Here is a 15,759-nt window from a genome sequence, read left to right as displayed (position 1 = left end):
GGGGATATATGTATACCTATGGCTGATTCATGTTGAGGTTTGACAGAAAACAGCAAAATTCTGTAAAGCAATTGGGTCGCTAAGAGTCGGACACGACTGAGCGACTTCACTTTCACTTTCATGCATTGGAGAGGGAAATGGCAACCCTCTCCAGTGTTCTTGCCTAGAGAATCCCAGGGATGGGGGAGCCTGATGGGCTGCCATCTATGGGGTCGCACAGAGTCGGACACGACTGAAGTGACTTAGCAGCAGCAGTAGCAGCAAAAAATGAATTAATTTTTTAAAAAGGGTGAGTTTTATGGTATATAAATCATACCCCAATAAAGCTTTTATAAACGAGTATTTTTTTAAATTCAATGATTTTTAGTAAGTGGAAGTTTTAATCCAGGTTTGTAGCATTCCTACTGTCTCAAGGATTCCTCTGAAACCAAGGTCATTCTCACACCTCTGATCCCCAGGCAATCACTGCCTTGCTTCTGTCCACAGATCTGCATTATCTGGACGTTTCATATGACAGGGACCATACTAGACACTGTGCCTGCCTTCTTTCACTCAGCACAACACTCTGGAGGTTTATTCATGTTACAGACACACCAGCGGTTTGCTCCTTTATTGCTGAATAGTGTTCCATTCTGTCTGTACATTCACGACTTAATCCACATTTAGATTACAGTCCTGAGTTATTATACAAATCTTTGTGTGAACATGTTTTCCTTTACCGTGGGTAAATTCCAAGAAGTAAAATTGCTGCATTGTATAGTAAGTTTATATTTAACTTTATATTTAACCTTTACAAAGCGACTGCACAATTTTATATTCCCACCAGCAGTCTGTAGTGGTTCCAATTTTTCTGCATCATTGTCAACACTTTCTTTTTGGTTACAGCTATTCTAGAGGGTATAAAGTGGAGCTTCATTATGATAATAATTTGTATTTCCCTTATGACTCATGATGTTAAACATCTTTCCAGGTGCTTCCCATCTATTCATCTTCTCTGGTGATGTGTCTGTTTCAAATAATTTGCCCATTTTTTAAACTGGGTTATGTCTTCTTATTGAACTGTAAGTGTTCTTCATACACTCTGGACATATCCGTTATTAGGAACATGATTTGCAAATATAATACTATCTCCCAGTCTGTGACTTATCTTTTCATTTTCTAAATAGTGACTTTGACGTTCAAAAGTTTTTATCCTGGTGTTGTCCATTTGTAACTCCAAAAGCACAGTCTATAAAAGAGCTTTCTAAGAACTTTAGCCTCAGAGAAAGGTGTGAATATTTTCCCCTGTGAGTTCTTCTAGAAATGTTATGCTTTTGCTCTTACATTTAAGTCTATGTTCTATTTTGAGTAAAAATTTTTTGTATTGGGTGAGGTAAGAGTCACAACTCATCTTGTGATAACATAAAATACATAATATAAAACTTATGATCTTAACCACTTTTAAGTAAACAGTTAAGTGCAATGAAGTACACTCATGGTGCTGTGTAACAATTACCAGCATTCACATTCATCTTCAGAACTCTTCATCCTGCAAAACTACATCCTCTGAACAACAACTTCCCATTCTCCTCCTACCATGGCTCCCTGACAACCATCATGGATCATACATTCTGATTCTGACTCCTCTAGGAACTGAAACCATGCCCCATAGGATTAACAGAAAGGATTAAATGACCAACAGAAATTCTTGAGCTTGTCTTACAGAACAGTAGCTAAGGGAACAGCTTGTTAAAAACGCCTCTACTTATAAGCCACCCTCACTGACCAAGTTTGCCTTAATTATCTCTTGATTCCCTAACTGCCCCCTAGGTAACACCTCTGATACATGGGTCATAGTAATGAGCTCTTAAGATGTTTTTCAGAAACCTGGAGTCAGCGCTCATCCAGTTCAAGGCAGCCAAGACTGGCTAGGACCACTAACTCTAAAAACTGGTCCTGCACACATGTCCAATGAATGACCTTCTGATGTCAGAGGGTCAAAAATTCCACCTCAAATCATGCCAAGTGCTTCTATTTTTGAACACGTATTCCATAAAGAAGCATGTAACTGAGATAGGTCTGCCTATCTTTTCCCTACCTCCAATATCACCTTTCCCTGTACTTTCAAGATGATCCCTTGAAGAAGGAAATGGCAACCCACTCCAGTATTTTTGCCTGGAAAAATCCCATGAACAGAGGAGCCTGGCAGACTACAGTCCACGGGGTTGCAGAGTTGGACACAACTTAGCAACTAAACCACCACCACCAGTTCTTTATCCCATAAATATTTCAAGTCCCTCGCCTTCAAGGAGAGAGATCTGACATCTGTTCTCCCATCTCCTCACTTGGCTGGCTCATGAATAAACTCTCTCTGCTACAAACTTCAGCATCCCAGCATTTGGCTCACTGCATGTTAGGTGAACAAACCTGGTTCAGTAACAGAACCTCACGTAAGTAGAATGTTGTAGTATCTGTCCTTTTGTGACTGGTTTATTTCACTGAAAATAATGTCCTCAATGTTCATCCATATTGTAGCATGTGTCAGAATTCATTTCTTTTTAAGGTTGAATATACACATACACACTCCATTGTTTATCCATTCATCTCACAGTGAACAACTGGGTTACTTCCACCCCAAAGAGAGTAATTAAAAAAAAAATTGGAAAACTCTATACTTTGAATTGGAAACATCAATATGAACTGTAATTTTTTTGCTTTCCAAAGATCCCTAGGTCTCCTTACTGAAAGAGCCTAGAGGTAATGACATTCCAGTATCAGTTGAGGTCCCCAAGCACATTCCCTACTAAAAGGAATAGATTCCTGGATAAAAGCTTGATTCCACATCTGGGACAGGAAATACTCAAAGGAGCCCTGAGCATCTTCTTGGGCCCAAAATCAGGAAAGCCAGAAAGCCAGCTAAGACAAACAGTCTTTCAAAAAAGGCTCAGAGTCAAGCTGAAAAGGCTCCCTTTGGTTAATGCCGGGGCAGTGTAACCTGCTAAAAGAATACTGACTGCAACTGATTGAAACTAAACGAATGTATTAAGATGTATGAGTTTCTTAATCATATTCAAATGTAAAAAATAGAAAAAAAAATCAGTGGGCTTCCAAGGTGGTCCAGTGGTTAAGAATCTTCCTGTCAATGCAGAGGACAGAGGTTCCATCCCTGGTTCAGGATGATCCCACATGCCATGGGGCAGCTAAGCTCGTGCACCACAACTGAGCCCATGTTCCACAATGAGAAGCCCAAGCATCACAAGTGGAGTAGCCCACATTTTCTGCAACTAGAGAAAGCCCACGTGCAGCAACAAAGACCCAGTGCAGCCAAAAATAAGCAAATAAATAAACAAAAAACTCACTGTTGTCACTGACGGAGGTAACTAGGGCACCATCCCCTTAGTGAAAACTGGCAATTAAAGGAAAAAAAATTAAGCATGTATCTGCCAAGCCTATCCAAACTGTGTCTCTGGATTACTGAATAGTTCTATTAATGAAGGAATGTTCTTTTTAAGAGAAGGGTTGTAAATTCAGAAAACTTCTGCTACTAATATGGAAAGTATGATAGAGTTAGCAAGTCACTACTTTGTAAATACCGTGAAACAACTGGCTGAAGGGAAGGTCATTAAAGGAGGAAAACTATGAGAAAAGGTTGATGGGACACTTTCCAACACCACCACTACAACATCACCCCCTGACCCCACCAACCAATCTTTGCATCGTCAAGAGTGAGTCAACCAGACAACGTGCTTCCTGAGGTGACAAAACAAGGCATCAACAAGAATCCTTGCCCCCAAACATTAATAAATGAATCTAAAAGTCTTTAAAGCTAAATTTCAGTTTACTAGAAATGCTGGTGACAGAAAATATGTTAAAGTGACCATAAGAAAACAAAGATAAACCTAAAATGAAGGATATTCTATGGGACTAATGGCTCAGCATCTTTAAAACGACAATGGTGGGAGAAAAGAATGAATGATGGGCTACTCTGGAATAAATGAGACTTAAAGTGAGTAATAGTAAGAAGTGTGTACCTTGTTTGGATTTTGATTTGAAAAACTGCAACATTAAAAGGGGAAACAGGAATCTGAACAAAAAGCAGGTATTACATGACACCAGGGAATTATTTTCTTAGGTGAAATAGTAGTATTATAATTACTTAAGAAAACATAGGTTTTTTAATGCCTGGTGAAGTACATACAGATGAAATAACTGAAACTGCTTCAAAATATTTCAAAGTATTTTGGAGTAAGGTACCCTTATCCCACATTTAAAATTTTTCCTTAGAAGATATTTTTAAGAACAAATGACCAGCCCACAAGAAAAGCTTTCAGAAAACACAATGACATGAACAAGAACCAACAAACAACAGAAAACCTCGGGGCCAAAAGACAGTCCAACTGAAGGGTGCTGGTTATAAATCAAATATTAGATTTGAAGATATAAAGGCAAGCTGCATGACTTGGCAAGGGTTTGGACCAATGACCTAGCAAGCACATTTGAAAAGAACTAAAAAGAACTTACAGGAATGAAAAAACCACATTAACCAAAATCTGTTTAATAGCAAATTAGGATAAACTGGGCTTCCTGGAGGCTCAGCCGGTCAAGATTGTGCCTGCAATGCAGGAGACCTGGATTCAACCCCTGGATTGGGAAGATCCCCTAGAGAAGGGAATGGCTACCCACTAAGGAGAATTCTAAGGACAGAGGATCCTGGCGTGCTATAGTTCACTGGGGTCGCAAAGAGTCGGACACGACTAAGGAGCCAACACTAGGATGAATTAGTAAATGAAAAGACAAACTGGAAGAAATTCTCTACAAGTAGTGTGGAGAGACAGGTGGGCAAGTGAGAAGTAGGTGACACGCAGACCAAGAAAGTCTACCATAAGCTGCACTAGAGTCTAAAAGGAAACAGCAGAGCAGGTTAAAAAATGAGGGGAAGGGGAGGCACAGCTTTCCAACAGTAGGTAGGTATCTAATGAGTGTAAAAGAATAATGAAATTAAATTCATTTGTCAACTAGTACAAAAAAACTCACACAAGAGGAGATGGGCTGTTGCTGGGGCTTCCTGGGCACTGTGGGGCTGCTGGGCTTAGGCCAAGGTGGGATGCAGCCCTTGGAGACAGCAGCACAGAGGTGCTTCTGCCTGGATTTTAGTTCCCCAACAAGGGATGGAAATTGTGCCCTCTGAAGTGGAAGCGTCAAGTCTCTAAGAGCTTAATTCAGATATCATGTTCTGGATGCTGGAAGTCCAAGTTCAAGGTGACAGATTTGGTTTCTTCTGAGGCCCCTCTCCTTGGCTTGTTAAAGTCATTATCTCCTCACCACATCCTCATGTGGCCTTCTCTCTATATATGCACACCACTGATTGCCTTTTCATTTTTGATGGTTTCCTGTGCTTTGGAGAAGCTTTTTAGTTTGATGTATTAATTGTGGTGTTGGAGAAGACTTTTGAGAGTCCCTTTGACTGCAAGGAGACCAAACCAGTTCATCCTAAAGAAGAGCAGTCCTGAGTGTTCATTGGAAGGACTGATGTTGAAGCTGAAACTCCAATACTTTGGCCACCTGATGCAAAAAACTCACTCATTGGAAAAGACCCTGATGCTGGGAAAGATTGAGGGCGGGAGGAGAAGGGGACGACAGAGGATGAGATGTTTGGATGGCGTCAGTAACTCAATGGACATGAGTTTGGGTAAACTCCGGGAGTTGGTGATGGACAGAGAAGCCTGGTGTGCTGCAGTCCACGGGGTAGCAAAGAGTCAGACACAACTGAGCGACTGAACTGATTCACATTTAGTTAAGTTTGCTTTTGGTTTCAAATCCAAAATACTGTCAAGACCAATATCAAGGTGCTTATTCCTATTTTTCTTCTAGTGTTACCATTTCAGTCTTATATCGAAGACTTCAATGTATTTTGAATTGATTTTTGTCTGTGGTATAAAATAGGAGTCCAGTTTCACTGTTTATGTTATGTGGCTGTCCAGTTTTTTCAACCCCATTTATTGAAGAACCTATTTTCTCATTATATATTCTTGGCTCCACTGTAGGAAACTGATCATATATGCATGGATTTATTTCTGGACTATCTATTCTGTTATATTGAAGAAGGAAATGGCAACCCACTCATGTTCTTGGGATAATCCCACGGACAGAAGGAGCCTGGCAAGCTACAGTCCACAGGGTTGCAAAGAGTCAGACATGACTGAGCAACTGAGCACACATACACACATTCTGTTATACTGATCCATGTGTCTGTTTTTATGCCAATACTATACTGTTTTGATTACTATAGCACTGTAATACAGTTTAAAATCAGGAAGTATGATACTTTCAGCTTTGTTATTCTATCTCAAGATTGCTTTGGCTATTTGTAGTCTTTTGTGGTTCCAAATAGATTTTAGGAATTTTTTTATATCCCTGTGAAAATGTCATTAGAATTTTGATAAGGATTGCATTGAATCTGTAGGTTGTTTGGGGAGTATGGACATTTTAATAGTATTAATTCTTCCAATTAATGAGCATGGAATATGTAGTTGACCCTTGACTAACACGGGGGTTAGAGGCATCAACTCCCATGTAGTTGAAAATTCACACATGTAACATTACAGCTGGCCCAGAGTATCTGCAGTTCTACATCCACAAATTCAACCAACTGAAGATTGGGTAGTACTGGCACATGTATTTATTGAAAAAGAATCCACAGATTAGTGGTTCCCTGCAATTCAGACTCATGTTGTTCAAAGGTAAATTTATTTCCATTGTTTGTGCCTTCTTTTTTTTAATTAATGCCTTAGAATTTTCAGTGTATAGATCTCTCAATTTCTGGTTAAATTTATTCCTACTTTATTCTTTTTGATGAAATTATAAATTTCTTTTTCTGATATTTTATTGTCAGTGTATAAACTTCAACTGATTTTTGCAAACTAATTTTGTATCCTGCAAATTAATATATTTGTTTATTAGCTCTAGCACTCTTTTGGTGGAGTCTTTAGGATTTTCTGTATATAATAACAAACTACCAGCAAATAAAGACAGCTTTTTCTTCTTAAAAAACAAAACAAAACAAAACTTCATTGAAGAATCATGCATGGGGGCTAAATGAGTGGGCAAAAGTTTGAGGAGTAAGAAGATATTTATTTAGTCTCATTATCTCCCAACTGATACTTAATTACAAATGGAAGAGAGAGTAACTTTACAAGGAAAGCACAGACACCACCTTCACCAAGTGAGTCAAGTTCACACCAGCAGTCACCAGTGCCCTGATGCGACAGAGTAGAACACATCATTTCAGAAACAAATCAGAAGCAGCAGCAGACAACCCCAAACTGAGGAATATTCCACAAAATGCCCTGGAGTCCATAACCATTATGTCTTGACAAGAAAGACTGAGGAACTTTCTGAGAGAGTTAATTCTTAGGTAGGTTGATAAGAAGTCTGGGGTGCTTTGGGAAGAGAAAGGGGTCTGGGGCTCTCAAGGAGAAAAGGACAAACATTTTTTTCTACATTCCTTCATCTTAGTCACATAAAATGTTAAGCAACTGTATGTTGTGGGAGTGGGTCTGGTAAGATTTTTCTATTGTTAGTTCTAATCCCATTATCATAAAATGTAAATTGTGGGAGTGGGTCTGGTAAGACCTTTACAAACTTGAGACATTCTTTTGATTTACTGTAATAACCAATTGAAAAAGTATATAACTCCCTTGCTAAGATTAGCGAGGGGGGCACTCTCCATCCCCCTTCTGATGTCTACGTCAGAAGCTTTCTCTGTTCCTTTCACTGTCATAAAACTTCTGCCACACAAAAGCTCTGAGTAATCAAGGCTGGTCCCTGATCCCAAAGCTAAATCTTCTTCAGAGATCATGAATCCGATACCATTCACTGCAAGCTATCATTTCCAGGTTAGATGAAAGATCTAGGACAACCCACTGCAATGCACACTTTAAGTTATTCTTTACCTATCAAGGACAGTATTCCCAACATTTCTATAAAGAACATTTGGCAAAATTGAAATAAGACCTGTAAATGAAATAACAACATTGTATTAATGTTAATATCCTGAACCAGTGGTTATGTAAAATATTATTCTCATTGGTAAGAACTGCAATATTTATAGATAAAGGAAAATCATGCCTGCAAATGACTTTCAGTTAAAAAACAAAACAAAACAAAAAAACTGTATGTATGTGGAGAGAAAAAGAGGAGAGGAGCCAGGAATGAAGAGTGAGAGAAAATAAAGCAGGTCCGGTAAAATTTTAGTATTGAGGAATCTGAATGAAGGGTATAAAATAACTTTTGTATTATTCTTGCAACATTTCTAAGATCTAAAACTATGTCAAAATAAAAACTTAAATTTAAAAAACCTTTTAAATAAGAAATAACGGTGTTTAACTTACTATAGCACAGGGAACTCTGTTCAATGTTACATGGCAGCCTGGATGGGATGGGGAGTTTAGAGGAGAATGGATACATGTGTATGTATGGCTGAGAACCTTTGCTGTCCACCTGAAAACTATCACAACATTGTTATCAGTTATACTTGAATACAAAGTAATACATTCAATTTTTTAAAAAAGAAAGAAAGAATGTGTTTGATTTCCAAACTGCTTAAAGAGAGAAAAAGAATAAAAAATTATCAGTATAAAAAAGGCAAGAGAGAAGAAACAAAAAAGAAACCATCAGATATAATAAATAGAAAAAAATATAGTAAGACGGTAATTTAAACTCAAACATATCAGTAATTAGATTAGTGATCAAGATCAAGAAGTGGTCCAGTTAAGTAAAAGGACTGACAGACGGATTTATAAAAAAAAAAAAGAATGATGCTATTTAAAAGAGACACATCTAGGTCTTCCCTGGTAGTCCAGTGGTTAAGAATCTGCCTGCCAATACAGGGGACACTGTCCGATCAGGGCTCTGGGAAGATTCTACATGCTACAGGGCAACGAAGCCCGTGTGCCACAGGCCCTAGAGCCCATGTTTCACAACAAGAGAAGCTGCTGCAATGAGAAGCACAAACACTTACAACTAGAGAGTAGCCCCTGCTCACCAAGACTCAAGAAAGCCCATGTGCAGCAACAAAGACAATGCAGTTAAAAAAAAGCAAAAAAGGGGGACGATGGACTAGTTGACAAGCGTAAGCTGATTCTCAGAAAAGAGGATTCGACTTTGAAACACACCTCAATTTTATCTAGGTTCTCCATTTCTACTGCCCTAGACAGCACACCCGCCACCTCTCATTTGGACCCCCGGTCACCTCTGCCCTACTTCACCTACACTTTACTTAGCAGCCAGAAGGGCTTTGAAAAACCAAGTTAAGTCATGTTGTGCTTTTTTCAGCTTCCCAGTCTGACTGGGCCTCTGACATCCTTTTGTCTGTCTCCTCCCCTCCCCTCCCCCACAACCACAGCCACAGGGGACTTTCTTTCCTGTTTACAAAGGCACCAAACCTCCCCCACCTCGCGGCCTAGGCCATGGCTGTTCCCACTCTGCAAGTTCATTCACTTGCTTCTCCCAAGGCTGGCCTGCTCTGGTACCACAGACCTGGCGTCACCTCCTCCATGAGGCCTTCCCCAAGCACCCAATCTCACATCAACCAATTTTAATTCCATGTATAACATAACAATGACATTTCCTGTTAAGCAATTTCTTCATCATTTGTGTCATCTGTCTTCCTCATAAGGTTGCTGTGAGGATTAGTTTGTATCTGTAAAGTGCTGAGATCCATGGCTGGGAAGTGCAGACACTATATTACTGAAGTTGTAAAGTTTTCTTTGTGTAAGTACCCTGCATTGCTTAGGTTCATAGTAATTGAACTGTTTTATCACCACTGTAAATAAGCTAACTGATAAACTGATAAACAGGAAGCCTACTGATTTTTAGACTGATTTTGTACCATGGTACCTCACTGGATTCTCCTCAAGCCTCCACTCTCTTCCCACTCAACAGGACACACTGATGAAGCCTACCTGGCTATCTACTGATGAGTCCCATTTTGGCAACCAACTTGTTCCCTCCACCCCACTTCTTCCACTTCTGTCCAACACATATCTACATTCACACTCTGCTCTGGAAATAGCAAAACCCAGCACTACCATCACCACCATATCCAACCTGAACTTCTCTGATGTAACATTACTTAACCTCTCTGGGCCACCTCATAGGTAACCATTTTTGAGGTTTCTTTTTCTGATTCTGAAACACAAATCTCTCCATTTCTCTCATTTCTGATGGGTTCCTCAACCTTCAGCCCCTCCTCCACTGTCTTCACTTGTTCATCATGTGCACACTGCCCTTGGTCCTCTTCCAAGGGCACAATTGCTCTTTGAGCTCACCTAGCTGGACCTATTCATTGTAACCTGTCCAGACCTTTGAACTGAGACACATGCCTACCCATCTGTCCACCAGCATCTGCAGGGTACCACCATATCCAACAGAAATGTCCACCTGGCTCTCCTGAACAACTCTGATAGTCTTTGTGGACTCAGGAAATGGTACCTCCCAACCCAGGCCCACAGAGTAGACCTCCAGCAGTTATGCCTGGCTCTTCTTGCTCCCTCACCAACATCCAACTAGTTACCAAGTCCACTTGCTTCTGACTCTGTGTCTCTTTTCTCAAAACCACTAGTGTACTTAAGCCTCGTCATCACTTGCCTGATGTTGACTGCTCCATCCAAAATTCCTTTGGAAAACACTTCAGTGAGTCTTTCTCCACTAGAGGATAAAATCCAAGGTTTATTAATTTTTTTTTTGGCAGCACCTTGTGGCTTGCGGGATTTCAGTTCCTCAACCAGGGATTGAACCTGGGGTCACAGTGATGAAAGTTCCGAGCCCTAACCACTGAACTGCCAGGGAAGTCCCCAAATTCAAGTTTTTAATGTGACCCTCAAAGCCCTCTATGATCCAATCTCTACCTATGGCTCTGGCCTCATTTCTTACACTCCATCACCACCATCCCCTGCAAAATCCTAAACTCTACATTTCAGCAACTGTAGTGTTCAAAGTTCACCAACATATTAGATCACTTGAAGCCTCTAAAATTTGCAAGCTCCTTCCTTTTCCTAGGCTGTCCCTTGTTCACCTCACTTACCTTTCAAATCACAGTTTAAGACTCCCTTATTAATCCCTGAGGCACTTCTTGGAGTGTCCTTATTTCCAAAACTGACCCTGTGCTGTAGGTCCCCACACATTTTCACAGCTTGTTTTCAGAGGACCCCTAAGGTGTCACTGTGCTTGTACATTTTCTTGCCCATCATTCCTACCAGATCACGACTCTTCCAAGGCAAGAACGACTTATCTCTGCACCCTTAGCACCTGCCCCAGGATCCGGCAAACAAAAGACAATAAAACTGTTGAATAAAGAGACAAACGTGTAATTTCCCAAATGAGGTCCCGAAATCTTAGACACAGAAGGTAACAACTAAGAAAATGTGTGTCGAAGAAATTGGAAGATGGATGATTACGTCTTTTAAACTCAAGGTTCAAGGTACAGAATTGGCAGAAAAGAGACTGAAGTTAGTAAATTAACAGTTTGATGACAAGAAGCGCTTCTGGACGGCCTAACGTTACCTAAAGGAGGCCCAGTGGTTTGGCAGCGGGATGGGGAGAGGGAACTCCATGCAAACGCCAACCCTGGAAGAGACGGATGAGCACATGTCGGTGTTTAGGGAGTTTTTCAGAAACGAAAGAAAATCCCTACTCACCCAGATGGCAGCTGTCCGGACCCTGGTGGCCATCCCCACAGCCAGTTTTGAGTTCCCTGCAAGAGAGTGGCAGAACCCGATGGCTGTGGGACGAGAGAATCGTCAGGGAACAGATCTCTCCGCCGCGCCCGCGCCCACGCGGGACCCTCTAGATCCCTGAGGACGCGCACCTCTCTCCTCTCACGCAGCCGCGGCGTTCCCCACCTTCGTCCCCACCTACACACACGCGACTGGGCCAGGGCAGGCGTAAGGGAGGCCAGACTAGTCTGCACGGTCCCGCCCCCTTGATTTTGGAGGGAATCGGCGCGCACCGCTCCCCCGAGCCCTGAACTGGTAGCGCGGGAATGCGGGGGAGACGCGCTCCCAGCTGACCTCCTGGATCTTGCAACCAGATCTGCTCGTTCTCCCTCTCGACTTTGAGTCACCCGCTCTGAGCGCTTCGGCGACGGCCCTCGGGCAGCCGAGGTCGGCCGGCACCAGCTCAGGTCACCGCGACCGGCATGGGACTCGGCCCACCGAACAGGGCTCTCCCCGGCTGGTGCCGAGTGGATGGCGGCTGCTAGGGACGCACAGGAATTGCGTCAGTGAGACCCACGGGCAGGACAAACTACAACTCCCAGAAGCCTCCGCGGTCATCCCTCCTCCGGGGGTGGCTCCGGCCAAGGGCCGCCGGGAGGGGGCGCTGCAGCCGCGAATCGCGGGGTTCCCGGCCCTATCCTTGGGCGGGTGTTTGGGGGCTTTCAATAATACAGAGGATTAAAAGAATTGATGGCAATAGCGCAAAGTGGGTAGGGGTGTGCGTTGACTTTAAAATATTTTGATTCTTGCTTTCCGATGGCAGAAGTACTAATTTAAAGTTTAATAACAAAAAGATCCATTTCATTGTATAAGGGACATTTTTATGTAAATTAAATTTATTTTCCAGAAAAATTCAGAATGGCATTGTTTTCCTTTGGGGGTGGGGATGGGAGAATCTTTTAACTGTCCGGCTTAATGTAAAACGGCTGGATTCTCATATGTGCTTCTGCATTCACTCTGGTTGTATATGTTGCTTCTGTGGAAGTATATTAAAACATCTGGCTTCACATAGGTATGTCGTTGGAAAAGGACAGTATTTTAATATACTTAGATAATTTTACTTCTTAGTAAAAGCTGAACAGGCATAGGTCAGTTGCAGTATACCATCTAAAACCATATAGGTAAACTTTTTCTACTCTATTAAAACTCATTGGTCTGTCTTGGACTTTGAATGGCTAGTTTTATCAGGCATGATTTCGTAACATCATACACTGGTCATTTGGAAAATATGGGTTCATCGACTAATGCATATCTTCCAGATGTTGACACCTTTCATTGTACAATATGAAAGCTGCTATTCATCAATATGATCACTGATGTTAAAGTACTGAGAATCTGTGAAGTTTACAGAGGCAGATACAAGATTTCCAAAATTCCATTTTCACTTGAAAACTCTAGTTTTATGTTGGCAAAAAATGCTGTCTTTGTTTCCCTTTAAGTGACAGCTTATTTGGTTGACTGTTGAGATGTCTGCCACATCCCCATGTCTGCCTTATCTTTCAGTTTTTCTTTCAATCAAAGTTCAGCTCCCAATTCATATAATCACACAGGTGATTTTCCTGGAGACTACTATGGAATTTCAGGATACAGCACAGAATACTTGTTGCAAAGATACTAAAAAGATGTGGACTCAAGAGTTGAGATTTAATAAAAATATTTTTCACTGCTCCATCAAGAAGCGAATTGGTCTTTTTGAACAATGAGATAGTTATAAAAGAATAGAAAAAACTGTTGTCTCATAATACATTTAAATTAAATTTTAAATATTAAATGTTGAAAGGAAGGACATGAGTTTGAGCAAACAAAGGGAGATAGTGAAGGACAGGGAAGCCTGGCATGCTGCAGTTCATAGGATCGCAAAGTCTAAGACACGGCTTAGTGACTGAACAACAAGTTCTATGCTGAAATGTGGAGTTAGCATCCTTTGCCCACTTGTTTGTTAACCAATCTCTGTAATCTACTAAGTTCTCGTGTTGTCTTGGTTTTCTGTGGTGCTATAACAAATCACCGCAAACTTGGTGCCTTAAAACTACACACATTTATTATCTCACACTTCTGAAGGTCAAAGTTCCAACAGAGATCTTTTGGATTAAATCAAAGTGTTGACAGTGAGACAGGCTGGGACCTGGGACCCTTAACTGCAATGCTTGCACTTGGACACACCTCTCCTCAAGCAACAAGGTACAAAGAAACTCTATGGAACTAAAAACAACTGCACATCTGGGAAGTTGGGGCAAATTCTAGACAAACGATACAAGGAGACCAAAAAACCCAAATGCCACTTTTGAAGAGCTGGGAGCAAAAGCAGGGTACTGCTTGGACCCCTTGTTCACAACACCACCTAAGGGGTGGGCAAAACACCTAAGCCAGCCCTCCAGCCCGACTCCTGGTCACACTCCTACTGTCACCCCCTATAAGGAACCAGCTCATGCCCACCTTAGGGAGTGAGCAAGGGAACCTATTACCTGTTCTCACTCCTCCCTGCTGCAGTAGAAGTTCTGAATTCCTTGTCTGGCCTCTGATCAATTTCTATTGACTACGGAGGCCAAAAACCCTGGTTGGTAATGTCAGGTCTGTTTTACTTCTCTCCTTTCGTTCTTGCCTTGTTATAACAAAGATTTGGAACAACAGACTACTTACAGCTCAGGCAGGATTTCTTGACCCCTCTCTCATTGTAGCAAGGATTCAAAACAACAGACTGATTACAGTTCAGTTACAGGCTCTTCCCTGGTGGCTCAGATGGTAAAGCATCTGCCTACAATGTGGCAGACCTGGGTTTGATCCTTGGGTTGGGAAGATCTCCTGGAGAAGGAAATGGCAACCCACTCCACTACTCTTGCCTGGAAAATCCTATGGACAGAGGAGCCTGGTAGGCTACCATCCATGGGGTCACAAAGAGTCGGACACGATTGAGTGACTTCACTTTCACTTTACAGTTCAAGCAGATAGATCTTTTATTAAACAGCGGACAGAACGAAAGAGTGGCCACAGTCCCTCTTGGCTTCCCTTTTTATACTCCCTGTCTCCTCCTCTCCTCCTCTTGGTTCTGCCCTATGCAAAATACAAATGGGTGTATGCTCAATCAGGTAAGGGGACATGTCGGAGCATACGTGAAATACAGTTTTTACGTATTCATTAGAGTTTTTACATATTCATCTACCTGGGGGTGGACTGAAAGTTTTGATAGTTGCAAGTTACGTAACAACAGACTTTATAGTGCTTGTCTTTCCCATAATTCAGTCTGTTAATATCAGATGTATATATGTATAAAATATTTATGAACGCTTAGGGCTCCTAGCTGCATAAGGTTACTTGAGGACACAGTTATGCATCAAGGGTGCATGTGCCGGAATTGAAGAAGCCCCTATGGTCAGTTTGTATCCACTGTGTGCCTAGGGCACACGTGCAGGAGTTGGAAAAGTCACTGTGGTTATTTTGGTAGCGTATCTGTGAGCTTTCCCGGGCGTGCCTGGGGTGGGGTTTAGAGATCAGCTTGCATCCTTTCCAGCTAGCCACCTCTAGTTGCTCATGCCTAACTTTCTACCTAACAGTAACAGCAGGGCTGCGTTCCTTTCTGGAGGCTCTTGGGGAAAATCCTTTCCTTACCTTTTCCAGGTTATAAAGGCCGTGAGTATCTCTCAGAACCAGCAACAGAGTCCTCCTCACGCCGCATCACTCTGGCTCATTTTCTGCCTCTTCCACTTTAAGGACTCATGTGATCACATGAGGCACACACAACAATCCAGGATAATCTATTTTAAGGTGGGCTGAGAGCAAACGTAGTTCCCCTTTGCTGTGCAAGATAATATATTCATAGGTTCCAGGATCGGGATGTGGACGTCTTCCAGGGGCCACTACTGTTCTGCTGGACACTGCTGTTCTGTTTCTTAGTCTCTATTTTGTTCCATTGATATTTTTGCCTCTAATAGGGGTCTGCAAACTTTCTTTATAGAAGGCCACTGTGTTAGTTTTCTAGAGCTTCCATAATAAAATACCAGAAGGTGGC

General features: G+C 41.7%; 1 protein-coding gene across 12 annotated transcripts in view; it reads right to left on the bottom strand.

Annotated features, from left to right (window-relative positions):
- Positions 1 to 12,279, bottom strand: part of ZNF268 (zinc finger protein 268) — a 48,300-nt gene extending 36,021 nt beyond the window's left edge. For 2 of the 12 annotated variants that reach the window (XM_086347025.1, XM_086347015.1), the window contains exons 1-2: positions 12,048 to 12,255; positions 11,676 to 11,731 (exon numbers count right to left, since the gene is read on the bottom strand). In XM_086347025.1, coding sequence (XP_086203151.1) covers positions 11,676 to 11,708 — 33 coding nt within the window. In that variant the 5' untranslated portion in view covers positions 11,709 to 11,731; positions 12,048 to 12,255. Of the gene's footprint in view, positions 1 to 11,541; positions 11,605 to 11,675; positions 11,759 to 11,845 lie in introns of those variants that run through there. The other 10 variants (XM_086347020.1, XM_086347027.1, XM_086347019.1 and 7 more) reach the window with 9 other exon arrangements.
- Positions 12,280 to 15,759: the final 3,480 nt, after the last annotated feature.

The sequence above is a fragment of the Bos grunniens genome, chromosome 17, assembly GCF_055505025.1.
Source record: "Bos grunniens cultivar Pamir isolate PY7600 chromosome 17, Bosgru_T2T1.0, whole genome shotgun sequence".
Classification (NCBI taxonomy): Eukaryota; Metazoa; Chordata; class Mammalia; order Artiodactyla; family Bovidae; genus Bos; species Bos grunniens.
Note: the sequence above shows the minus strand (reverse complement) of the source record. Positions and strands in the feature narration are given on the sequence as shown.